The sequence below is a fragment of the Exophiala aquamarina genome (genome assembly GCF_000709125.1).
Source record: "Exophiala aquamarina CBS 119918 chromosome Unknown aczIA-supercont1.1, whole genome shotgun sequence".
Lineage (NCBI taxonomy): Eukaryota > Fungi > Ascomycota > Eurotiomycetes > Chaetothyriales > Herpotrichiellaceae > Exophiala > Exophiala aquamarina.
The window spans coordinates 3243686-3268089 of NW_013550587.1; the positions used below are offsets into that span (position 1 = coordinate 3243686).

At 49.4% G+C, this 24404-nt stretch overlaps 9 protein-coding genes across 9 annotated transcripts; 5 read left to right on the forward strand and 4 right to left on the reverse strand.

Annotated features, from left to right (window-relative positions):
• Nucleotides 1–73: 73 nt before the first annotated feature.
• On the reverse strand, nucleotides 74–1190 carry A1O9_01167 (uncharacterized protein; the record flags this gene model as incomplete). The annotated part of the gene is made up of 4 exons (XM_013410326.1): nucleotides 74–108; nucleotides 169–296; nucleotides 350–931; nucleotides 955–1190. The coding sequence occupies 4 exons, from the start codon at nucleotides 1188–1190 to the stop codon at nucleotides 74–76; spliced, it is 981 nt and encodes a 326-aa protein (XP_013265780.1).
• Nucleotides 1191–3514: 2324 nt separating this feature from the next.
• Nucleotides 3515–5002, forward strand: A1O9_01168 (uncharacterized protein; the record flags this gene model as incomplete). Its single annotated transcript, XM_013410327.1, has 2 exons — nucleotides 3515–4027; nucleotides 4088–5002. 2 exons carry the CDS (start codon nucleotides 3515–3517, stop codon nucleotides 5000–5002), a joined length of 1428 nt encoding a protein of 475 aa, XP_013265781.1.
• An 894-nt stretch (nucleotides 5003–5896) lies between these two features.
• On the reverse strand, nucleotides 5897–6293 carry A1O9_01169 (uncharacterized protein; the record flags this gene model as incomplete). Its single annotated transcript, XM_013410328.1, has 2 exons — nucleotides 5897–6066; nucleotides 6143–6293. The coding sequence occupies 2 exons, from the start codon at nucleotides 6291–6293 to the stop codon at nucleotides 5897–5899; spliced, it is 321 nt and encodes a 106-aa protein (XP_013265782.1).
• A 630-nt stretch (nucleotides 6294–6923) lies between these two features.
• On the reverse strand, nucleotides 6924–9329 carry A1O9_01170 (6-phosphofructokinase subunit alpha; the record flags this gene model as incomplete). The annotated part of the gene is made up of 1 exon (XM_013410329.1): nucleotides 6924–9329. The coding sequence occupies one exon, from the start codon at nucleotides 9327–9329 to the stop codon at nucleotides 6924–6926; it is 2406 nt and encodes an 801-aa protein (XP_013265783.1).
• An 872-nt stretch (nucleotides 9330–10201) lies between these two features.
• Nucleotides 10202–12160, forward strand: A1O9_01171 (uncharacterized protein; the record flags this gene model as incomplete). Its single annotated transcript, XM_013410330.1, has 2 exons — nucleotides 10202–10485; nucleotides 10537–12160. 2 exons carry the CDS (start codon nucleotides 10202–10204, stop codon nucleotides 12158–12160), a joined length of 1908 nt encoding a protein of 635 aa, XP_013265784.1.
• Nucleotides 12161–14992: 2832 nt separating this feature from the next.
• Nucleotides 14993–15903, forward strand: A1O9_01172 (non-heme chloroperoxidase; the record flags this gene model as incomplete). Its single annotated transcript, XM_013410331.1, has 2 exons — nucleotides 14993–15652; nucleotides 15733–15903. The coding sequence occupies 2 exons, from the start codon at nucleotides 14993–14995 to the stop codon at nucleotides 15901–15903; spliced, it is 831 nt and encodes a 276-aa protein (XP_013265785.1).
• A 636-nt stretch (nucleotides 15904–16539) lies between these two features.
• Nucleotides 16540–17814, reverse strand: A1O9_01173 (uncharacterized protein; the record flags this gene model as incomplete). Its single annotated transcript, XM_013410332.1, has 5 exons — nucleotides 16540–17009; nucleotides 17063–17194; nucleotides 17250–17420; nucleotides 17476–17591; nucleotides 17639–17814. The coding sequence occupies 5 exons, from the start codon at nucleotides 17812–17814 to the stop codon at nucleotides 16540–16542; spliced, it is 1065 nt and encodes a 354-aa protein (XP_013265786.1).
• Nucleotides 17815–19012: 1198 nt separating this feature from the next.
• Nucleotides 19013–20221, forward strand: A1O9_01174 (uncharacterized protein; the record flags this gene model as incomplete). The annotated part of the gene is made up of 2 exons (XM_013410333.1): nucleotides 19013–19082; nucleotides 19131–20221. 2 exons carry the CDS (start codon nucleotides 19013–19015, stop codon nucleotides 20219–20221), a joined length of 1161 nt encoding a protein of 386 aa, XP_013265787.1.
• A 1008-nt stretch (nucleotides 20222–21229) lies between these two features.
• On the forward strand, nucleotides 21230–24111 carry A1O9_01175 (uncharacterized protein; the record flags this gene model as incomplete). Its single annotated transcript, XM_013410334.1, has 2 exons — nucleotides 21230–23965; nucleotides 24022–24111. The coding sequence occupies 2 exons, from the start codon at nucleotides 21230–21232 to the stop codon at nucleotides 24109–24111; spliced, it is 2826 nt and encodes a 941-aa protein (XP_013265788.1).
• Nucleotides 24112–24404: the final 293 nt, after the last annotated feature.

Here is a 24404-nt window from a genome sequence, read left to right on the forward strand (position 1 = left end):
AATGAGCTCGCAGCTCCTTGGTCAACGCGTTTCAGACAGCAATACAGGCGTCGCGGGCACATCAGATCGGGATTTATGCGAATGCGCCGACAATAGACATCCCAGCAGCTACGAAATATTGTCAGGGTTCGTTCCAATCTTTAAGAAGTGAATGTTTGGCACGCTTACCTCCAAGAAGAACATAAGTGAAAGCGACAATCTTGTTCTTCTTTGTCATGATGTGCTGCGCTTCTTCAGATAGGAAATCTTCGGCCAAAAGATCTACCAAGGCTGCATAGACGAGGAGACCGGAAGAACTAGAAAATTTCATCAGCGTCACTGGATTGGTATCATATCGGACGACACTCACAATGCATTGAATGCTCCAACTAGAATCAACGCAAAAGCGCTGGACGGGTCGTACGAGTTGCGTGTCAACAAACCAATGGCTTGACCTATTGGGCATGTTGTTCCAAATGCCACTACCAAGACCCAAGGACGAATAGCCTTCTTTGGATATGGAACCTCGGCGATACGAGAACCAAGACCAAGACCTTCGAAGAATTGATGGAACAGAATAGCAATGAGCAAGATCAAAAAGCCATCCGTGGTAATTGAAATCGTCATGCCAACGAAAATGGAGTGGAAGAGAATACCGCCTTCCAATAGGGTGATGTTAAGGTTCATCCGCTTCAATGTCATGGCATCCACTGACGCTTCGGTATCGGAAAGATGGACCGAAGAGCTGTCATCGAAAGAGGAAGTCTCACTTTGGATGGGAGGAGTGAGCGACACGATTGCTGACTTCATTTCTTCCCGTTGGCGGACATATTGAGCATAAAACACTTGAAACCACGCCGGCATGTCAGAGAGGTTATTGTATTGTTCCATCTCTTCACGTGGACCTGAGTTGACCTCGTATGTACTGTTTCTTGTCAGTAATTGCAACTCACTACTCCAATGATGTCATCCTACTGGGTATAGGCATGAGGCTTCTCAAAGTCGTAGCTGGAGGTGCCTCTCGGATGCCCATAGGGAGGGAGACTTTGCGGTGTCACCACCCCGGGTCTTGCTCCCTGAGTGGCCAGAGAAACAGTTCCTCCTCCGCTTCCCATAGGACCTCCATGAGAATGACCTCCAGTCTTGGCCTTGAGCCACATCTCGATGGTGAAGAGCGAAAAGAGAGCAAACATCATGATCACGCCTGGCATAGCTGGATATTGTTCCGTAAGGAGGGGTGGAAGACAGGGGTCGCTGAGGGAGGCAAATGCTGTTGGAATAAGCTGTAACGAGTGACTTAGCATAATATTGCGCTGATTCCTTCAGTCCAGGACATACATGAACAAATGCTGTCGCGACCAGAACTCCAGTCCCAAAATGTTTGCAGAAGAAAATGACTGGCTGAGGGATATTCATCCATCGTATTCTTTTCCCAACCACTGGGAGACCAGCTCCTATAGAATGATCAGCACAGTTGGAAGACCACAGTAAATTGGCAGCGTACCTCCAATACTGAAAAGAAAAACAAGGACTAGATTATTCGATTAGATGATGTTCTTCTCCCATGTCGAGATCTAAGTTCCAACTTACAGACCGCGGCAACATGAAGTGGAAGGTCATAGTCATCAAGGTCAGCACCGCCGCCGCCACATTGAGGTCGTTCCGACATTTTGAATAGGGATCCGGCCCAAGGAGTGAAGAAGAAAGCTAAAGGAAGCAAAAAGCAAGGCACAGCCTCGTAAGTGGATGTGAACTGTAAAAGAGCTGCCAGAGCCTGAGGAGAGGAATTCTTCCAAATCCCAAGGAATTCAAGCTTCTATAGCCATCCCACATCGTCGTCAATGATTTTACCCGATCCCAGCCATCTCCATCGTTGAAACTCCTCCGACCATGTCCTCCTCCTGGGCGTTTCGTAGGCAGCTCAAGAGGTTGATCTTCATGTGCTTGTTCTGGAAGTTCATATCATCCGCCCATAGCTTGGTCCCTAGCCGTCTATGCTTGTCAGAGTCACTATGATACAAGCTCTGTCTGATCCCGTTTGTAAAAGTACTTGCCGTGAGTGGGTCAACATGGCCAGATTCGGACCAGGATGTAGATCTGAGCGGCTTTTGGGAATTCGAGACCATTGATGACGGCTTTCCGTGAAAAGGATCTTCTGGTAGCGAATCGTAGCCTATCTGAATACCCTTCCACCCTATCTGAATTATAACTTTACAAACTTGAATCTCACGAAGTTACTTTCTCGCAAACTCACCACTGAATGACTGCATTATGCCAGTAGAGCAGCTTCGGACTCGGTCGAAATCACGAAGGTTCACTCAACAAACCTGTTACGCCCCTGCGCTGTCGGCAACTTCTCGAGCCCGTGCCAAGAGCGGAAACCTGATAACAGGGTCGCCTTATTTGACATTCAGGCATTGACGAGGGACCCACAATGAGTTCCGTCAGTGTGAAGTCTCGATTCGAGAGATGTAAGGAGTAGCGAACGTGCAGGATGTGATGAAGACGTTGAGAAACGACGCGGCTAATCCTTGGCATCCTTTAAGGGGCTGAACTTTGATGCTGACGTTTTCCATATGGTGATTGGCCTCCCGGGCGAGGATAGTACAATCGGTCACACAGGAGCCTCATCCACAGCAAATGTGGGAATCTGCATGGGGTGCATATCGCATTGTGCATCATGATACGCACGGGGGCACTGTAGGGTGTCTCAAGCTGGTCCTGGTACCTACGAGTAGGTAGCACTTGGATCAAGCAAAACAGGCCTGCTCAGGCAAACTCCTGTTCCAAGGCCTCAATGTATCCACCTCCGCATCCCAAGGCGGGTGATGTGCGGATCTGCATAGGCTTATCTTTCTTCTTTGATCTTGATGGTTTGAGCGGATGCTTGTGCCGCAGACAAGCTCTCCCCAAGATTTGCAACAAGCTGTGAGTCTGCGACAATGCCAAGAGAAACCGCCTTGGCATGTATCGGCCAAGAGATTTTCCGAGTCCAGAACATATCAAGGCAGCTGCGAGCAAGGCTATCCAACCCACGACTCCACATATCTGCTACTCGGTAAGCAGCACATCAGTAACGGCCAAGACATAAACACACATCTTATTGCTTCATAATTACATTTTCCAGCAGCTGCTCTCCACCGTTAAACAGGGAAACTCTTAGCTACCACAGTCACGGTCCTTTCAAGCGGAGGTGCAAACCAGCCTCCGCCACAGTAAGTAGGTGGGTGTGAGGTAAATGATGGTGAGGAGGTATCTGTATTCTGTAGAGCCAAATGTGCCGTCTTCCATGTATAAGTGCTACATGAAAGACTGGTCCCTGCTTTTCTTGTGATTTCCATCAGATCCAACCCCCATTCCATTTCCTCCAACTTTCGTCTTCAACTTCCATATTATTATTCCCTGTCACAGTTATTTGTATATTCTCAGGTTCCCACTCGGGATTTTTCGTCTAAGGCGTTTCATCACAACTCATCCCGAGGAACTCTTGACCATTCGCTTGTCCTTGTTTACCAAAGCAAACCTCTGATCCAGGATGGCCTCGTCATCTGCCGACAAGACCAGCCAGAAGGGGGCAGCAACCACGGTAACAGGGCCATCCGGGTTGAACTCTGATCCTATATCTCCCCTTGAATCTACTCAATCATCAGCTTTTCATGTTGATATCCGACCCTCCAGCAATTTACAGAGGACCATTCAACCTTCAATATCGAACAAAGCAGATGAAGTCGATCCTACTGATCCATATGCCCTTCGAGGGCAAATACGCGAGAAGGCGACCTTTAAAACCTCAGAGTCCGGCCTCTCCCAACGGAATCACAAAAAGATAAAGAAGTACTATAACCGCCAGAATGCTCTCATCGACGCGTACCTCTCCAGTGCGGACGAGGAAGCTCTTGAACTTGAAGACAACCTCAAGAATGGAGGCAAAGTCCGCTTCGCCGTTAATGCAAGCTTTGTGTGCAACTTCTGCCTGTTCGTGATTCAGTTATATGCCGCCATCTCTACTGGGTCATTGGCACTCTTCGCCACTGCCGCCGATGCATTTGTGGGTCTTGGTTTCCCTACAATGTCTTAAACTATCCGCTAATCTTTCTCTCCTTAACAGATGGATCTGGTCAGCTCCATTGTCATGCTTGTCACTTCCCGCATGGCGGCAAAGCCGAAAGTCCACAAATACCCTGTGGGCCGCAAACGTGTCGAGACAGTTGGAATCATCTTGTTCTGTGCTCTCATGACCACTGTGGCCGTGCAGCTGATGATCGAATCAGGACGAGCATTAGGCCACGGACCGCCTGACTCGAAGGAGCTCGAGGTTATCCCTATAGCCTTTGTCTCAACAGCAATATTCTCCAAGGCATGCCTGTTCGTGTACTGCTTCATATTGCGACGGTATCCAGCAGCACGGATCTTCATGATCGACCATCGCAACGACATCGCCGTCAACCTCTTCGGTCTAATCATGTCGATTGTCGGCTCACGATACAGCAAAGTGTGGTTCCTCGATCCAACCGGTGCCATCCTCATCGCACTGCTGATCCTTTACTCATGGGCCTCCACGGCGTTCGAGCATGTATGGTACCTAGTCGGCAAGTCCGCCCCACAAGACTTCCTCAATAAAGTCGTCTACGTGAGCATCACGCATGACCAACGCATCCAGAAGATCGACACCGTCCGTGCCTACCACGCCGGAGACAAGTTCTATGCCGAGGTCGACATCATCATGGACGAGGCCGAGCCTCTGAAAGTCACTCACGACGTCAGCCAGACTTTACAGCGCAAGCTCGAGGGTCTCGCAGACGTCGAGCGTGCCTTCGTCCACGTCGATTATGACTTTGAGCACGACGTCTTCGAGGAGCATAAAGCTCTCTACGAGAAAACGAAGCCTAAGGCCGCCAGGAAACCTCTCGCTGAGAGAGTCAAAGGTCGTCTGAGCATCATCGGCTTCACCTCCGATGGCCCGTCTGAGGAGCAACCAGAGCAGAAAACAGGCTTCCTCGCCAGACTCTTCGGACGGCGATGACAATTGCCTCATTTGGGGTCGGAGGCGACGAGCAAACTCCCATAAGCTCCGGGAGTTTTGAAAAAGGGAACTAAGAGAAAAGTACACACGAATTTTATTGATTAGTCTTTATTATTGATCTTTTGCGCGTATCCGATCAATCGTTACATAAGAACACGCAAACAGGCCGCTACATACCCGGCCGTGGTAGAGAAGAACTCTGGTACCATCAGGTGTATCATCGAGATCTCAAAATTAAAAGGGAATTTTCTCGCAAGACTTTCATTTGTCGGTTTCATTCCCAGTCAATTTCTGCTCTTCTTCTAACTATCTCGAGCTTAGTCGAGGTTAACGGTCGGGGATTTTCTCAAGGAAGGTTTAGTCCTAAACTCGGGTTCCAACCGTTGGTTCATGTAGCAAGGAAGGAGTCATAGTTGAGATACGAGAATACCCTCGGCCCCATCGTTGACTTCCAGCCCTCGAAAGGAGCACGCATACGACAACAGGCAAATTTGAAGAGGGAAGAGATGTGTTCAAAAATGTTGAAATCCCCCCCTTCCAACTCTGTTGAAAGGATTTCTAAGCTAGCAATACAGTTTTGGAAGTCTTCTGGGTGCAACTGAAAGGATGTCACTCTGTCTTTTGGGGGGTTTCAGCACCACAACGACGACGAGGAAACTTTCAATCGTCCGGATACCAAACGTCAGACAAATTGTCCCTCAATGGAGATAGGCATTCATAACGCCAGCGATGCCCCTTAGGCATTTGATCGTGCAGGTCGTGAATGGGCAGATATCGTTTCCCGGCTCCCAGTTCCCCCATTCCCCTGAAGGAAAGATGCAAAATCATCCTCTCCCCAGAAAGGTGTCTCTGTTCAAGGAGTCAAGGGTGGGTGAAACTCGAAACGAATCATATTTAAGCCTTGGTGGTAAAGTCGACCTCGCCCGGGAGGAGGCCTCCATCAGCGGCTTTCTCGCAGGTACACGATCCCGCACTTCGCTGGCCGCAGGCGCAAGTGGATCCCGAAGGCTTCGCGTTCTCGGTGTCCGCACGGTCGCACGTACACTCTCCGGCGGGGCGGGCGCCTGTTGGTCAACTATCGTTAGTGGAAAGATCAAAGCGAAACTTCAGACGGAAAGCGTGCACGAAAAGCAGACGTACGGCATGAGCAACGAGCGCCCTGGATGGTGTTCTCGGTGGACTTCTTCTCACAGGTGCAGTTCATGGCAGAGTGCTTGCCGCACGAGCAGGTAGCTTTCTGGGCGCAGACGCACTCGGATGAGCGGCCACAGCAGGTTGTTGGTTTGACCATTTTGGAGTAATGTGGTTTGATTTAGGCGTTGGGTTTTGGGCAGTGATCTCTGTTGCGATTTCCAGGTCTTGGAATGGTTGGGCTTCTGATAGTGTGTCTGGTTTGGTTCAGGTGCGGAATGGCAGTCGAGGAGTGGTGGTTGCTGCCCGCAGTTTATGTACATGCTCCAAGTGACGTACCCTGACAATCTGCTTTACGCTTATTGGCTGACACTTCTGTGCCTGACTCGTGTCGTCCAATGCCATCTCTTGGATTTCCAATTGCGTCAAGTCACGTGATCCACATCTACGCTTGCAGTGTGGCATGACTGGTTCCAGGTTCAGGTTGATGCTTAATTCACATGAGACAGAGCAGCGTTCTCACTCGTATGATACCCTGCACGGTTTCTGGGCTCCAAGACGCAAAGGATTACGATAACAGGAAGCAAAAGACCCGGATGCGGCACTCTGCATCCTCTAAAGTTGGTCATTTTCACATGTAGGTCGGTAGCTCAGTATTCATCATCATCTTTCGTAACGTCAATGCTGCACCTCGCCTGATCTACGCTTCTTTTCTAGGGAGAAATCCACAATCCACGCCAAGCTACCGATCTGCCCCTTTAGATCTCCAAATCCGGGATTTTCAAGTGGCTCAAGCCGTTGCCAGGTCTTTTCTAGTCAGTTGCTTGGAAAGTCTCTTGATCATGGGTTCGCCAGAAAGCAGCTTGCCACAGTCCTCACAACAATCCGAAGTCTTTGGCCGACCACTGAGAATGTCGACCGTACTCTTCATCGACATCCAGAATTCATTTTTGGGACGCCTATCTTCCCAGTCCGTGCCTGTTGCTTCCAGGCCAGTCGGTCCACCCAGCGGTGTGAAGACTACTTCTGACCCCTGGATCCCAATGACCGCAGCGGACAGCGGATCATTCTCAACTTCGCTGGGAGACTTACCAATGAAGCGGTCTTCAATATGTTGCATACACTTGATCGCCATCCGGAGGGCTCTTATCCGGTCCATAGGCGATGGTTTTCCACCTTGTTGATAGTGGCCAGGTACAGCAGATCGAGATTCAAAACGTCCACGAGCCTCCTCTTTGATCATATCGGCAATTACCTGTGTTGTATATGTTGTACTAGCTCGTTCGTTTCGAAGGATAATCTTGCCAGCTCGCGAAGCACCTTGATCGTTAGCGAAATTCTCGCGTAAGAATTCAATGTCTCGTGCGAGCATGTGAATATTGATGCCCTCTTCGGGAATATAGACGGCGAGCGCACCAACTGAAAGCCCTGCCATTGTCGCGAGGTAGCCAGACCGTCCACCCTGTGTTTCGATAACAAAGACTCGCCTTCTTGAGGACGAAGCTGATTGTCGAATTGCATCACAGAATGAGATCAGAGTGTTCAGACAGGTATCGCTGCCAAGAGAATACTCCGTGCCAGGGACATTATTGGAGACGGTGGCCGGCAAGACGACCAATGGGATCTTGAACGCAGGGTACTGAGCTCTCCCTTTTCTGAGTTCACTGGCAGCAGTAAATGCTTCGAATCCGCCGATCAGGAGGAGGGCGTCAAATTTGTATAGCTCAAAGCATTCAGCTGTCTTCTTTAGGTCTGTACTGGGGAGTCCCCGGTTTGTACCAATTTCCGAACCACCTTCATTGACCCAAGGATCAACGTCAAGCCACTTGCAGACGCGGACCGACCCAATTGGCTTGTCGTCGTGATGTCGTTGGAGGCCAGGGAAGCCATTGTGGATGGCGAGAGGGGTATGACCTCTGGTCAAGCAATAAGCGACTGCTGCTCTGGTCGCCGGGTTCATGCCACCGGCTGGAGCGCCGACGTGTATAATGGCAATCCTAAGCCTTTGCCCCTCTGGGAGTCGCAGTTTAGGGTGGTCGGTCGAAGTGGTGATCATATAGCTGTTGTAATACTCCTTGAATTCTACATCGCGTAGTTGCATTGCCTTGTCGAAATCCTTGGCTTTGATGGCTGAGGTGACTGATTTGGTCAATGCCACCGCTTCCATGAGGTTGGATCTCTCGATTTTGTTCTCGCGAATGGTAATGACTGGCGTGGGAGTCTCAGGCGTAGCTTCCAAGACGGCATTTACAGCTTCAACACCTTGTAATGTGGACAACCAACGGTCATAAGCACATGCTTGACCTCCACGTTGTGTATGGCCTAGAACCGTAACTCTGGTATCGAGCTTAAGTCTCTCGGAAAGAAGATCTTTAACCTGGTTGGCGGTGATTTTCTTCAACTCTATGTCGTGGGCGCCCTCTGCAATGATGACGATAGACCTTCTCTTCCCTCGCGACCTGTGCTTGGTAATGATATCACACATTTGACCTTCCCAGCCGACTCTGGGTGGCTTTTCCGGAATGAAAACAAAATCGGCCCCGGTCGCTATGGAGGCCATCAGGGCCAGCCAACCGCAATGCCGTCCCATGACTTCAATAACAAATCCCCGCTGATGCGAAGCGGCAGTATCAAAGACATCATCAACCGCAGAGCAAATGCGTTCGAGAGAGGAATAGCAGCCGATGGTGGCATCCGTGCCTGACATATCGTTATCGATGGAGCCGACAAGACCGACGATGTTCAGATGTTTGTATGGCTCAATCTCGGCCTGTGTCAACTCTCCAGTCTCAACCAATTCCTTTAGCAGGCTAGGCCACTCAGACCTGAACTTGTCTGCACCAGTCAAACTTCCATCACCACCACAGATGACCAGGGCATCAATGCCGGTGTTAACCATGTTCTTGGCGGCCTTGAGACGACCCCAACGCTCCATAAAGGCCATACATCTTGCAGTGCCAATTAATGTTCCTCCGCGAGAGAGATAACCGCGGACATCTTCCCACTTCATCTCTTTAATCAGATCTCCTCCTTGTACCAGGCCTTCATAGCCTTCGTAGATTGCATATGATTCACAGCCCATGTGAATTGACATGCGGACTACGGCTCTGACAGCACCGTTCATGCCAGGAGAGTCACCTCCGCTGGTCATGACGCCAATACGGCGCTTTTTCTGAGGAGGGAAATTAGTTGCCATGTTGTCTTAGAGATTGTGGTCAACAAGGCAGCTCGATGAGGAAGTAACAAAAGTGGTGAGACGGTGGGAATCAGGATCGTGGTCGAACGGATGGGCGGCTTGGGAGATCCGGCAGGGAATAGATGGGAGCAGGAGAGAGGATTTATAGGTGATAGAGAAGAAGGAATGGACGGACAGAAGAATAAAGCTGTAGGATCAAAAGCAAGTTGTACCACAAAGAAGAACTGGAGGTTTGGATGATAACCAGTAGGTCTGCAAAGATAAAAAGCGATAGGCTGAGGAGCATGGTGAAGCGAGCAGGTGGTGAGGGAGGGGCATCGTCATTGGAGGAAGGGGCAAGTCGGTGCCCGCATCAGGCTTGGGATTTTCAAGGAGTAGAGGGGCAAAGCTCCAGAGGTCTGGGGGGGCTACCTTTAACCAGTTAGCCCAATTTAGGCTTGGCTCATCCGGAGCCCAGGCACTCCTGTTGGCCTTGGCCTCTAACTGCATGAAGCTGAAGCTCGGTCACCCTTACCCACTATCACCTGACTCGACGGTGTAGGTAGGCTTAGGTAATTGAGGGACGAATGGGCGCCGAGGGAACTCCTCACGTGACTCGACTACATTGCCGCTTTGAAACTCTGCTGCCGCCCACCGCCTTGCTAAACAACGAAAGGGCCACTAATATCAACATCAACCTAACCAAACAGTGAACATTGCACCTGCACTCCTGGGGGAACGAATTCTCAAAGCCAACCGTCACCCTTTCCTCTATATATGCCAAATCCTCCAATGCTGACGTTTAAAGTTATTGGCCCTGGATCAATTGTTAAAGGTCTAGCTCATCGCCTGGATGAACCGTGAAAAGCAAGCAAACTAGAACTCTGGTCGTCATGCCCGAGTCTAAATCCATCAGCCTTCTTGTTCCTTCCGAGTTATCTTCTCAGCAACAGAATTTACAGGCTCAGATACAACAAATTGTCTCTCAGAAGGGCCACTTCCGCCATGTGACGGAGCAATCTCTTCGCATCGACATTCAGGGCAAAAAGTCTGCAAATGATCCATTGACAGCAGACGCGCCCGCTTCTGCACAAGACGACAAAGACGACGACGAGACGCCACAGAAACACCAGGAGCGCCTTTGGAAGCGCAGAGATGAGATGCTCGAAAGGCTAAGGTATGTCTTAGCAATCTTACTACAGTATCAGGCTACGGCTAATCCCTCTAGTTACGCGCAAAATGAGGTCTTATGTGCACTCGACTTTGTCTCACTACTCATATCAAAGCAATCAGTTCCAGCCCAGAGCTCCATGTCACCAGCGCTGAAAGAGGCTGTGCCCATAGGAACGCTTGCGACCCATGTTCTACAGAACAAAGCACCATCAGCAGCTCTTCGAAAACAGTTGAACCTGGCCTCTCAAGGTTGGAGATCAGAAAGTTTCAAGTTCGCCTCGGAAAAGCTTTCGAAAGCCTCCACGAAACTAAAAGCGGAGGCTGAAAAGGAGTCCAAATACTGGGCTCAGATAGCTGATCTCACCGCTCGTGGTTGGCCCGTGAGCAGACTGCCACGTGATGCTAAAGCTATCGGTGTCCACTTTGGCTTTCCGGAAGCCACACAGCAGTTTAGAGACCGAGGCTTCGCTCTCCTGCGTCAATTGGACGATGGCACTGTTAGCCTGGATATTCCACGAAGACGAAGGCGTCTGGGAGTATCTATCACTCGAGGGAACAAAACGACAGGCATGTTCCATTTCCGCGAGATCATGAAAGACCAAGACACAAACATCGATCAGCAGATCACTGAAGCGCGGGACTCCCTATTCGAAGAGGAACTGTTCTACGAGATCAGCCGAGAGGCACGTTCGACAGCGAACCAAGGAATCACGACGCGTGGGCAGCATATTGAGATTGCTCTTGATGCGCACTCTAAGCTGTCTCTCCTCTTCGGGGAAGACAATGGAAGTAACGAGTCCATGAGTCCACAGGACAACGAGACCGCCGAATTTGTGGGGACTTCATTGCGTCTCCTGCTCAATGCAATGCATGAACAAAATCTCGCCAGACGATCACAACGGCCACCAGTTATGACCCTCAAGCCTCGACCGATTCCTGAATATGCCCTGATCCGTCCAGTCATAGGACATCTCCGCCACCGAACGCAGCTGTCTGCTTTATTGTCTTACTGCAATGCACTGATCCAGCCATTCGCAAAGGCAGGTTTGCCAATCACCCTTGAAACCAAAGAGTTCAGCGCCGAAGTGTTCAAATCATTGAAGATTGAATCCTCAGCGGCCATCTTAGCAGACCTGGTGCTTCCAGCCAAAACAGCACTTGAACTAACTCTCACCGGCGGCCGACGTATGCAAATCGGACTAGCCACCTTCCTAGGTTCTCCACTCTACGGCTCCCGATTTGAGACATCAGAGGTAGATTTTGAGTTCGCCATTGCACCATTTTCCCAGCATGAGACATTTGAGGCCTTCACAATGTTCGTCCGTCACGCCCTCCTCCTTAATCTCGTGGCGCACATTGCATCATTAGCAACCAAGTCTGCAACCAAAACCCGGAATACTGACCATCGCGACTCCAGGAATTGGAAAGTCTCCAGCCCGCACATCGGCGAGCTCACGCTGTGGGAGGCAGGTGAAGCCATCAAAAAGATCCAAGTTGCCGTTCATGCTCACTCCATCAGCGTCAAACTCACCCCAAAGCCCACGCATGATGCGCCCAAGCATATCATGTGGTCGTGGACCACGCAGGGCTCCTCGAAAGCCGACAGCTCGGGAGTTGCGCGAGCTGCGGGCATGAAATTCGACGATGTGGTCATCAATGAGATTTTGGGGCAGACGTAGAGTTCTTGCTTGGTGGGTTCTGTTGGCCTCTACGGCATGATCAGAGGGTCGTGGGAGGCCACAGCACCTTGTGGACAAGGAGCAATCGGGGGCAAAGTTGGGATCGAAAAATCCGGCATCTGATTTCTGAATGCTGAGACCTCCTGGAGTGCAAGGATGGCTTGACATGCTGACTAGAGTAGGTCTAATATCTCTGGCGGCAGAGAATGGCGTCATATCTGCACCGGGGTTGAAGAGGGAAGATTTATCATCATCGTAGCCGACCCTGGCTTCGCAGACTAAAGCTTCGAAGCAATTGACACTAGTAGGATAGAAGTCTGGACAGTCTGACCACATAATGGTCTCTTCCTTCTTTGGTATTGCAGCCGTCTGCTTGCTCATGTGCAGGAAACATACCACACCAGTGAATTGGGCAAGGCCCCTGAACGATGTCATCAGAATCAATTTTTCCAGGTCGGTCCTAGTATGAGAATGCAATGGGCGTGAAGAATTTCTGGTTTGCAGTGTGCAATACTTCGAATTTATATCACCTTTGAAAAGGCATGGCTGTACTACAAACCCATGTAGGCTTTCCCTTCTACACTAATCCAGGTCACTTAAGTTGTTTGCCTTGCCAGTGCATGAAGATCTTCATAACATTAGGCTGTGTTATGAGAGAAAATTAGGACCGTCGGGATTTCCCCGGTAAGACGACTCGACTCCTTCACTCCTATCGTGGCACACACGACCGCATTGTGCGAGGCATTGCGAGCCAGGTGACCCTCTTCTTTCACCTAGCGCTGCGCTGACCCTGGATCTAGACCTCCCAAACGTCCCCTCCCCCTAGCTTCCGGTTGTTCAGCTTCAGCCTCTTGGGCTTCCGAAATGGCCTTTGCTGACGGGCTCCGGAAGTGCGTCGCGTGCGAGGGGCAAAACTGGGTCAAGCGGTGTTGCGGCAGGCATCGCTGCTGCACAGGCCAGTGTGGCAATAAGGAGGGAGATGGGACGCATTGCTGATAAGAAGGTTGTAAACTGTTGGTAGAAGCTGGCCTGATGCAATAGTGAGATCCTGCGAAGCGCAGAACGTGTATTTAGATGGGTTCTTCCAGGTAGCCGTGTAGGTGGTATATGTAGCCTTGAGTAGTCCTCGACTCAGGAGTCCGGTCAAATAGTATCAGCTGGCTCTCGCGCAGAAAATCCCCAATCAGAGAATGCCTTTGGAACGATCGTTGCTGTAGTATTTTCACAAACGGACCATGAAATTGTCAAAAGTCTTGTTCTGATGGCTGAACATAACATCGATCAGCTAGTGCTTCTTAGACGCCTCAGTACGTTATCCGGAGACAGAAAGCCAATTAAAGATGAAGCTGAAATGAAAATAGAATATGCTCTCGTACTCTCGCTTATGCTAGTTGGAAACTCTGATTGGTGTCTCTTTGCAAGGCGGACACCTTTGAAGAGCGTTCTTTCCTGTGGCACAGGGTGTACGCCATGATTCTAGCGAAGTAGACTAGCCTTGTATCGCTAATAGATACTGAAGATACACTTAAAAAAGCGTTGGACGTTATAATCGATTCACTAAATCCACTCGTTAACATCCTAGTACAGGTCCTAGGGCATATAGTGAGTATTTACAGAGGGTGTACGCTGAAGATTCCGCGTAGATTGTCACGGGTTGAACCCGTACTAGGTCTTGGTTGGAACCTACGACCCTCTACAAGACTACATCACCTGACTACCCTCTATCGATAGTTACTCTAGCTACCGTACGATCTACTAAAGGGGAGGTTATCTCTTTATTGTACGGTAGCTAGTAGTTGAATAAGCTCCTATCTAAACCCTTACATAAATAGCCCCTCTCTCTCTATATATTAGTATACTGCTATATCCATACAGAGTACCGGACAGTAGCGCATAAAATAGTACGTTTGTTTGTTGTAGTGGTCACCGAGAAGAAGGACAGTAAGTTAGGACCATGGATCATTAGTTACGTCTCGTACGATAGTAAACAAAACAACGGCATATCACCCGGTATTTGAGATATATAGCGTCTTTCTGTAAGTATGCCCATCGGCTAGGCCAAGATAGTTAAACCTAGTGCTCGATATTAGACATCATGAGCGCGGCGTACCCACCTCGCCTAAGCTTTCAACCACTCGTACAGCAGGATATTTCCGTACTCCTTACAGGATGCTCCAGCAGTTCAGCATTCCATATTTGACCACAGAGTAAAGCCAAACAGTTCGTTCGCTTTAGCAGAAAAGGTAAGCCTTACATCTACCTTCCTACTGTCGATATGCTTTACACCCACCTAAGGCATAGAGTAGGTACATGTGTGCATGTGAAAGGCCGGTTAAGGTGATTGCCAAGGAGAGATAATTAAGGAGAGGAGAAGAAATGAACATCCGGATACAACTTAACCCCCGGGCGGAGAAACTATTCGCCATCCTTCTCGTTCCGCAGGTCCAAGCACGCTGGTCCTTGCTCGCCCTTTTTGATCTTCGTAGATTGACATAGCTGGCAGTGCGCCTGAATAATGAGCTCCATCTTCCGTGCTCATCGAATGTGGAAAGCCAGGAGCCGGTACTCGCCCGTCTGTGTTGTTGCATCGGCTTCTATGAACCATCATTTCGCCCGAAGAAGAAAACGCTGCTACAAATCAGCCATGGAGATCCCAACTTCCAGCTAAATGACATCACTGCTAACATGATTAGCCTGAACCTTGCGTCCTGCCTCATCTCAATCATATAGTATAAATACTATATGAAGACTGGGATGCTGCTGGGCGGCGCTCAGAGGTCGCCCTTCTTCTTTGTACTTCGCTATAGACAACCACATAGAACATCCTGAAAAATGCCTTACATCACCACACACGATGGCACTGAGATTTACTACAAGGATTGGGGATCCAAAACAGCTCAGCCCGTGGTTTTCAGCCATGGATGGCCATTGAGCTCGGACGACTGGGAACATCAAATGTTCTTTCTTGCTAGCAAAGGCTACCGTGTGATTGCACACGATCGACGTGGCCATGGTAATTCGTCGAAATCGTGGGAAGGACATGATATGGATACCTATGCCGACGACCTTCACGACCTTTTCGAAAAGCTTGATCTCAAGAATGCCATGATGGTTGGCCACTCTACTGGTGGCGGAGAAGTTGCCAGATTCCTGGGCAGACATGGCACCAGCCGTGTCTCGAAAGCGGTACTGGTATCGGCCGTCGCACCGGGAATGCTTAAAACAGAGGCAAATCCCGACGGCGTCCCCTTGGAAGTTTTCGATTCCTTCCGAGACGCAATGGTCAAAGATCGAGCCCAATTCTTCATCGACGTGCCCACGGGCCCCTTCTTTGGCTTCAACAGACCCGGCGCAAATGTAAGTCAGGGCAAGATCTGGAGCTGGTGGCTGCAGGGTATGCGATGCGATTTTAAAGCAGCCTATGATTGCATCAAAGCATTCTCTGAGACAGATACCTCCGAAGACCTGCGGAAGGCGGATGTTCCCATACTGGTAAGCCTATCGTCCCTGCCTCGACTTTTTCTATTCTCCTCTTTGTCCCAACGAATTTCTTTGCTGACTAAAAGTGTTAGATTTTACATGGAACCGACGATCAAGTCGTACCGATTGAGACCAGTGGACGAAGGGCAGTACAATTCTGCAAACGGGGCACCTTGAAAGAATTCCCTGGAGCACCGCACGCATTACCAACCATTTGCGTCGACGAAGTCAACCAGGAATTGCTCAAGTTCTTGCAATCTTGAATCCATTCAAGAGAGTGCATCGGCGAGACCAAATGAGTAGACCATGTGCCGTATTGACGAAATGATATCCCTAGCCGCCATGATCAATATCAGTGAATATATACCTCCATAAAGTACAAGCCTTGTTCCTAGCGTTCGAAAAATGTAACTTGAAGATGTGTCCCTTCATGCTTAGAGTGCATTATCACTTATCTTCTATCCCCTCTCACATGTCGATTCTCGATCTTGAATGGATTATTTAGCCTTGAAGCATGGCTCGAGCGACTTGAGCACAGCCGTAAACCCCATTTAGGAGCCCCATTTTAGTCCGTGGAGACCTCGATTCATTGATACTCGCACTACCTGGAGTAGCCAACTTCCGCCCTCAGCCTTCCATCCTCGCCCAAAGGGGCTTCTAAGTAGCGTCTAGCCATCTGGGACCAACCATCTACATAAGTACAACCCAGATTTCGAGAAGAGACGTTGCGCGAGGTTAGACCAGGAGCTCAGACTGAAGCAGCCTCTGCTCGCCCTCTAGGCTTGAACCGTATTTGGCAAGCAAGTCATCATGTGTTGCTGAGAAATCCAGATACGATGAAGAAACCGAGTATGCCGCACATGGCAGTTGGCAATTTGAAGCCAGAAACACCGTAGATATCACAGGATTTCAATGACCGCCTTACCAATGCCGCCTTTGCCGCTATACACTATGTTACAAGCTTCCCGTACCTTTGCAAGATCTCGAAAGTTCACCCTAGAACCGACCACTGATGACAAGCTCCCTTCTTCGACATACTTGCTCAAACTGTCCAAGTCTTTACCGTTTGATTCGAGAAACATGTACTCGTAGTGAACCCCCCATCGCCGGGCACGAAACTGTTTGATCGAATCCGCTGCGTTTAAGGCGAGGCGGATGAACCATGGCAGCCTCGGCTTATCCGGACGATTCATTACGGGGGCTTCTTGTAGCTGAGTTCCGGATGGTAGTGTTGATATGGAGATGATGGTGCTAGTCGATGGCGTCATCAAAGATAAAAACTGCATCGCTTGTGCAGTAGTGTCCATGATGAAGTCGACTGAGCCGCGGGAAATGATCTTCATGACATCGTCTTTGGTATAGTCGATGACTGTCGCTGGATCAGCAATATTATCAGAGTTGTAGGATTGGAAATGGGCCAACTTTGATCAACCACCCCCTCCCCAAGTAGTTGTGGCACTTTATCGACTTTTGAAGTGGAAACTGTCGTGATAACCTTGCCAGCGTGAAAGACATTCTTCGCCAACTGACACGCATATGCGCCAGTACCGCTCACTGTTCCAAATTAAGTAAATTGACTTGATGGCTGAGAGGCAGGAAAAACACTCACGACCACCGGGGATGAACACCGTCTTCCCAACCAAGGAGCCTCGATATTTCCTTAGCGCCTGCAATGCAGTGAGCGCCGCCAAGGGCAATGATGCTGCATCACCAAACGACAGAGACTTGGGTTTCAGTGCGACAAAGGACTCTTCGCATTTGACGTATTCGCTCCACGATCCTGGAAGGGATCAGCATATCGACGGTAAGTCAAACGCGTCGGTGATTATTGATACCTCGAGACCTCTCCGGCAACCGCACATATACCTCATCTCCAACCTTGAACCGTGAAACTTTGCTCCCAGTCTCAGCTACCACGCCTGCACAGTCATATCCAATCATATATGGAAACCTGTCGATCTTCATGAGCCTTGCACTATGAAAGGGGAGGTTACACACTCTTCAGGAAGGCCAGCCTTAAAAATCCCAGATGCCTTTTTAACATCTATGGGGTTGATGCTTGCGGCGTGGACTTGAATCACAATGTCGGTCGCCTCAGAGAGAGATGGCCGAGGGAGCTTAGAGAGTTGGTACTTGGAAGGGTCTGCAAACGAAGAAATATTGATGCTCAACATTTCTGACGACATCTTTTAAATGAAACTCTTTTGGCCCCTCCACCCGCAGTCGGACTGTAATAGGCTTTACACTTGACCTTCCAGGACCGCTACCTGATATATAGGGGAGTCTGTCAACCTTAACTGTGAATTTGCGGAGGAACTATTGCTCCGATCATACCTCGGCGTTGCCGTGGCGGGATCAAGGTTTGTTTGCAGCTCGGAATATGTCAGGGTATATTGGACGATTTCATGTGGGCATGATTTTGTAATTAGTCAACATTGAGTTTTCATTGTTGGTGATGCAGTGGATGCTCGTCGACGAAAGGTAGCTGTGGGGTCAGGGAGTCAGGACATTACTTATTCCTCCGTATCCGTGGCCCAAGTTAGCGGATCAATTAACTCGGTTACCACATGCCAGTGCTGGTGGTGTTGAACGAAGAAGCTAAATTAGAGTGGCATGTGCCGTACCGAGCGGGCAAGTCACTATTATCGAGAACGGAGTACTCCGTACTACGCCCCGTGTAAAGTCCTCCTCGCGTCAAACTACCTAGATATTTGATACCAGTGGAGACTTTGGCCCTTCAAAGCATTAAACAAGAGAGAACGTGAATTGTGTTCAAGCGACTTCTTGGGTGATTAAGCTCTTTCTGATTCAGGAAACTGCTGTTGACCGCTATATCGAGCTCCCTGGCACAGACACGTCACGCGTACCACCACGGCTTTTGTTCAACCGCTGGCATCTCCTGTTTGCTCCTTCATTTGAGCAACCTTGACTAGACCTCCCCTTTGTTGCTATACCCTTCACAACCCCCCCAAAATCATCATCGCAGAAATGACGACTAGGTATAGGGTGGAATGTATTGCAACCCAGCCACAAGCCGTACTTTGTTCACGACTAACAACCCTCAGATGCGTTGAAGGCAAGCTACCAGGCTTATTTCCCCCGATTATATTCGGAAGCTGATTATGATGATGCGAAAGACACACCGGCGTGATCAATTGGTAAGCTGGCCTGCTGTTCTGGTTGTCACAGAGGACTAATTACCAGTCTAGATCGAATGGATCAAGGTCAGTCATTAGTGACAGATGAAGTGCCACTAGACACCAACGTCCACCGCATTCTAATTCGCAACAGGGCCTCCTTGCAGTCCCTTTTGTGCTCAACTCACAACCAGCCGTCGAATATGACGAAACCCATGCTCATAGCCTCAATACCATGGCTCGGTCTGCTCGGCAAAGATACGCAGAGATCTTCAGAGATGTGGAAGACTTGATACTTGACCACAGTGAGTAATTTCTCACCAATGAAGCCACTCGTTTAACAGGCACTCTAGTTAATCACCAGGAAACATCAACGCGGTCGAAGCTCAGTATGCTGGTCCCCACTATCTCAACCTTCTTCACCCCTCTAGCTCTTGAGGACTCTTTCAAACATCAAGATGCAATACGTGCCATTTCCTCCCGTCGATTTGTCGCCCCATCATTCAACGATATTCGTTTGATCTTGAATACCGCCCAAATCTTAGCCATGATTCAGCCTAAGCCATACCGGTCTCTAAAGACAAAGGTAAAGCCAGGCCTCGAGCTTCTCACCTTCGATGGTGACGTGACCCTCTACGAAGACGGGGCATCTCTGCACTCGCCGGAATCAGATCCTGTCATTGCCAGACTCCTCCATTTCCTATCTCGAGGTGTAAGGATAGGCATTGTGACAGCTGCTGGGTACACACAGCCCCAGAACTACTTCAATCGATTATCTGGCCTCCTCCTTGCAGTACAGTCATCGCAAGAACTCACGCGCCAACAGAAGGAAAACCTCATCATCATGGGTGGCGAGTCGAACTTCCTGCTCGTGTTTGACGAGACTGCAGAGCACTGTCTACGGTACATCCCTCGCCGAGAGTGGATCTTGGACGCTATGAATGACTGGAATGAGCGAGCCATCCAGTCATTACTCGATGTAGCTGAGACTGCCTTTCACTCCTGCATTCGGACTCTGCATCTGCAGGCAAAAGTCTTACGGAAGGAACGAGCAGTAGGCATTTACGCAGCAGATCAGTCACAGAAGCTGACCCGTGAGCAACTGGAGGAGACCGTTCTTGTTGTGCAGCAAGTGGTGGAGGCATCACTGAATGCTCCTGGGACAGGAGGTAAAGCCATTCATGCTGACATTCCGTTCACGGTGTTCAATGGAGGGGCCGATGTTTTCCTGGACATTGGGGACAAATCATTGGGGGTTCAGTCATGTCAGAAATGGTTCGGAGGGATTTCCCCGTCGAGCACACTCCATGTCGGCGATCAGTTCTTGAGTGGCGGAGGCAATGATTTCAAGGCTCGCAGCGCTTGTTGCTGCGCATGGATTGCAAGTCCGGTGGAAACTGTGGCCTTGCTTGATGAGATGATAGCGCTCGCAGGCCATTCGTGAACGGTATCCTCTCGTGCCTCTGCCGTCTCACTCTGTACGAGCCTTTCTCCGATGAAGCCGAACTGATTAGATTTGTCCAGGTGAATAGCCGTGGTACCAGTCGATAGCTCTTTTTGGCGCTTCTTGACAGACACCGCTAAACTCACATCGTGTGTCGATTGAAACCGCTTAATGTTACTAGATTGTAACATAAATAGCGTCAGTCGTCCTGTTTGACGTCTAATGCACGGCATTGGTGCTTCAACATTGCCAGTGAGTCATTATTCTTGTGGTCATCTCCCTATACATCCAAGCGATGTCTCCTCCAAAGTTGGTTCCGCCTCTTAGACCTCGATCAGAATTGCTACTCTGAGAATATCCGTGTGGGCTATCTAGAACGATAATCCCGCAATTGTTGGGCGGATGCCATCAGCATTGTGAGAGGCGGCATGCTTCTTCCAGACAAAAAGAATTACCAGATGGCAATGGGAATTGAGAAAACTAGTGGTTGCCATTGGACAGATGATTCACCTCCAAGCATCACAGAAGTCTTGATGCATCTTATGATGTTACCTCTTATTACCTACATCAAATAGAACAGGAGTCTGAGTGACGTGCATCACTATAAATTGGTGTTCAGGGCATCCTTCGAAAGATATCTATTGAGGCCGCGCTTTCCCATTTTGAGGCTGCGCTAGAGCCATTAGTGATATTGTGCGCAATTCCGGCCGCTCGCTTGGGTGGCTCGATGGTGCGGCTACTTCCAGTGCTCACCCTATCCTCCATTTACCAACCACATCTCAAGACCTGGTGGCCCTAGAATACGAACATTGGTTCGTGTTTCTTGTCAGACTATGACTGCTTCTCCGTCTACTCACGTTGCGCGATGACAGTGAGCAGTGAATTGGTCCAAAGAATGCACTATTGACCCGCGCCTTCTCCGTCCGCCTCTCTGATTCCCGTCCCACCGCCTCCGGAACCACCGCATAGCAGCACGACGCAGATGCTGCTTCGTCTCGCTGTTCCAACATGTCGTCCATGCGTGGCCTTGTCCAATTCATTGCTGACCTCCGCAACGCCCGAGCCAGGGAGCTAGAGGAGAAACGGATAAACAAGGAGTTGGCCAATATCAGACAAAAGTTCAAGAGCGAGAAACTCGATGGATACCAGAAGAAGAAATACGTCTGCAAGTTACTGTATATCTATATCCAAGGATACAACGTCGACTTTGGGCATCTGGAAGCCGTCAACCTCATTTCTGCCACAAAGTATTCGGAGAAACAGATTGGCTACCTTGCAGTCACCCTGTTCCTCCACGAGCAACATGAACTCCTTCACCTAGTCGTCAACAGTATTCGTAAAGATTTACTTGATCACAATGAGCTCAACAATTGTCTGGCACTCCATGCGGTGGCTAACGTCGGCGGAAGAGAGATGGGTGAAGCCCTTGCTGTTGATGTCCATCGCCTTCTTATATCCCCAACCTCCAAATCCTTTGTCAAGAAAAAAGCCGCCTTGACTCTATTGAGACTCTACAGAAAGTATCCAGGCATCATACAACCCGAATGGTCGGAAAGAGTTATTTCCTTGATGGATGATCCAGACATGGGAGTCGTTCTGTCTGTGACTTCCTTGGTCATGGCCCTGGTCCAAGATAATCCCGAGGCCTTTAAGGGCAGTTATGTCAAGGCTGCCCAAAGGCTCCGAAGAATTGTCATCGAAAACGACGTGTCTCCAGATTACTTCTATTATAAGGTTCCCTGTCCCTGGATCCAGGTCAAATTCCTGAAATTATTACAGTACTACCCTCCCTCGGAAGACACACACGTCCGCGAAATCATACGTGATTCACTCCAAGCAATATTGCAGTTCGCAACCGAGGCACCCAAGAATGTTCAACAAAACAATGCGCAGAATGCAGTGTTATTTGAGGCAATTAACCTACTCATTCACCTAGACACAGAACACGGCTTGATGATGCAGATATCTTCGAAGTTGGGGAAGTTCATTCAATCGAGAGAGACGAATGTTCGCTACTTGGGACTTGATGCCATGACACATTTAGCAGCGAGATCAGAGACTTTGGATCCCATTCAACGTCACCAGAGTCTGATTATTGGATCACTTCGTGACCGAGATATTAGTGTACGAAGAAAAGGATTGGATCTGCTATACAGCATGTGTGATACTTCCAACGCTCAGCCGATCGTAAATGAACTTCTGAAGTACCTGCAATCTGCCGACTATTCGATTCGAGAAGAGATGACTTTGAAGATTGCCATTCTGACCGAGAAATACGCAACCGATGCTCAATGGTACATCGAGATCACCCTCCGACTTTTGGCTATGGCGGGAGATCATGTCAGCGACGAAGTGTGGCAGAGAGTTGTGCAAATTGTGACCAACAACGAGGAATTGCAAGCACACGCGGCACAGCACATTTTTGAGTACTTAAAAGGTGAAAATTGCCACGACACGCTTGTCAAGATCGGTGGTTATCTTTTAGGAGAATTTGGACATTTGATTGCGGACAACAAAGGATGCAGTCCTATCGAGCAGTTGATGGCTTTACAAAACAAGATGATCTCGGCACCAGATGCAACGAGGGCCCTTCTCTTGTCTACATTCGTCAAGTTTGTCAATCTCTTCCCGGAGATCAAGACGCAATTATTGCAGATGTTCCAATTCTATAGCCACTCTCCAGACTCGGAGCTGCAGCAAAGGGCTTGCGAGTACTTGGCCATTGCTACACTACCCGCAGATGATCTGCTGAGGACCATATGTGACGAGATGCCACCATTCTCTGAAAGAGCATCTATCCTGCTTCAAAGACTCCACAAGAAGAGTGCAGGCACCAGCGAGCGACGGACATGGCTTGTGGGAGGGAAAGATGCAAACGCTGATAAGCAAGAAATCATACTTGCTCAGCAAACTGGGCTGAAACGATCGTTCACCACAATCGTCAATGGAACCCAAGCCGGCTCGAGTGTTAATGGCACAGCCTCCAGAGCCTCCACCCAGAATGGTTCCGCAGCAAACGACCTTGCTGGACTGGACATGAATGGACACGGCAATGGGACGGCAATGCCAAATCTTGCTAGTACGACGCATCTTTCACCAGACTGGGAGATTGGATACGAGCAGATGTACTTTGCAGATGAGGGCGTCCTTTTTGAGGATCCTCAAATCCAAGTCGGTGTTCGGGCTGAGTATCGAGGGCATCTAGGAGTCGTCAAGCTTTACTTCACAAATAAGGCATCGTTCCCTATCGGGTCATTTACCACAACTCTCGACAACAAGTCCGGCCCCAATCTCAAGGTGGACACGAAAAGTCTTCCAGATCCGTCAGTGGCATCTGAATCTCAAGTTCAACAAACCATTGTTTGTACATCCATTGGACCATTTTCTGAAGCGCCAACCATCCGTATTTCATACCTCGCAGGAGCTCTTCAAGCCTACACGCTCAAGCTTCCTATTCTCCCACACCGCTTTATGGACCCTTCGGAACTCTCCGCCGAAGATTTCTTCAAGCGCTGGCGCCAAATTGGTGCAGGTCCTATGGAAGCACAGAGCACATTTGGGCTCCGATCACCGTCGGCGACGATGAATGATAAGCACACGCGAGATGTTGTACTTGGGTTCCGGTGGAAAATCTTGGACACAGTAGATCCCAATCCCAAGAACATTGTTGGCTGTGCCGTCCTTCAGCTGGAGAAGGGCAAGACGGGATGTTTGTTGAGGTTGGAGCCTAATCCCCAGCAAAAGGTATGTTTTCTTTCCCATGCTACCGACTATGATCGTGTCACTGACGATTCTTGCAGCTGTATCGATTGACGATTCGAGCCACCCAGGACACGATTCCTGGGATCCTGCTGAATATGATGCAGGATCGTCTTACCAGGAGTCCATAGGGAGGGCACCTTGTGCATGTAAAACTGACCAAGTGACGTTAGTCTCTTGTGAGAACAGACTCCGGAAGATGTACCTGATGGAGGGCAATATGTATCCAGAGCATGATCGTCAAGAACAGACAGACCATCCATTCAAAGCCACAACCTGTGGAATATTTGTCGGTCTCCCTCATCCACTTGTGTAGGACGTATCCTTTGCGTCAGTGGACGATAGTGTAACGTAATAGTACCTGACCAGGAATGAGGGTGTTGCTTTCTTCGGCAAGGCTAGAGCTTGTCGTTATTGTGTCAGA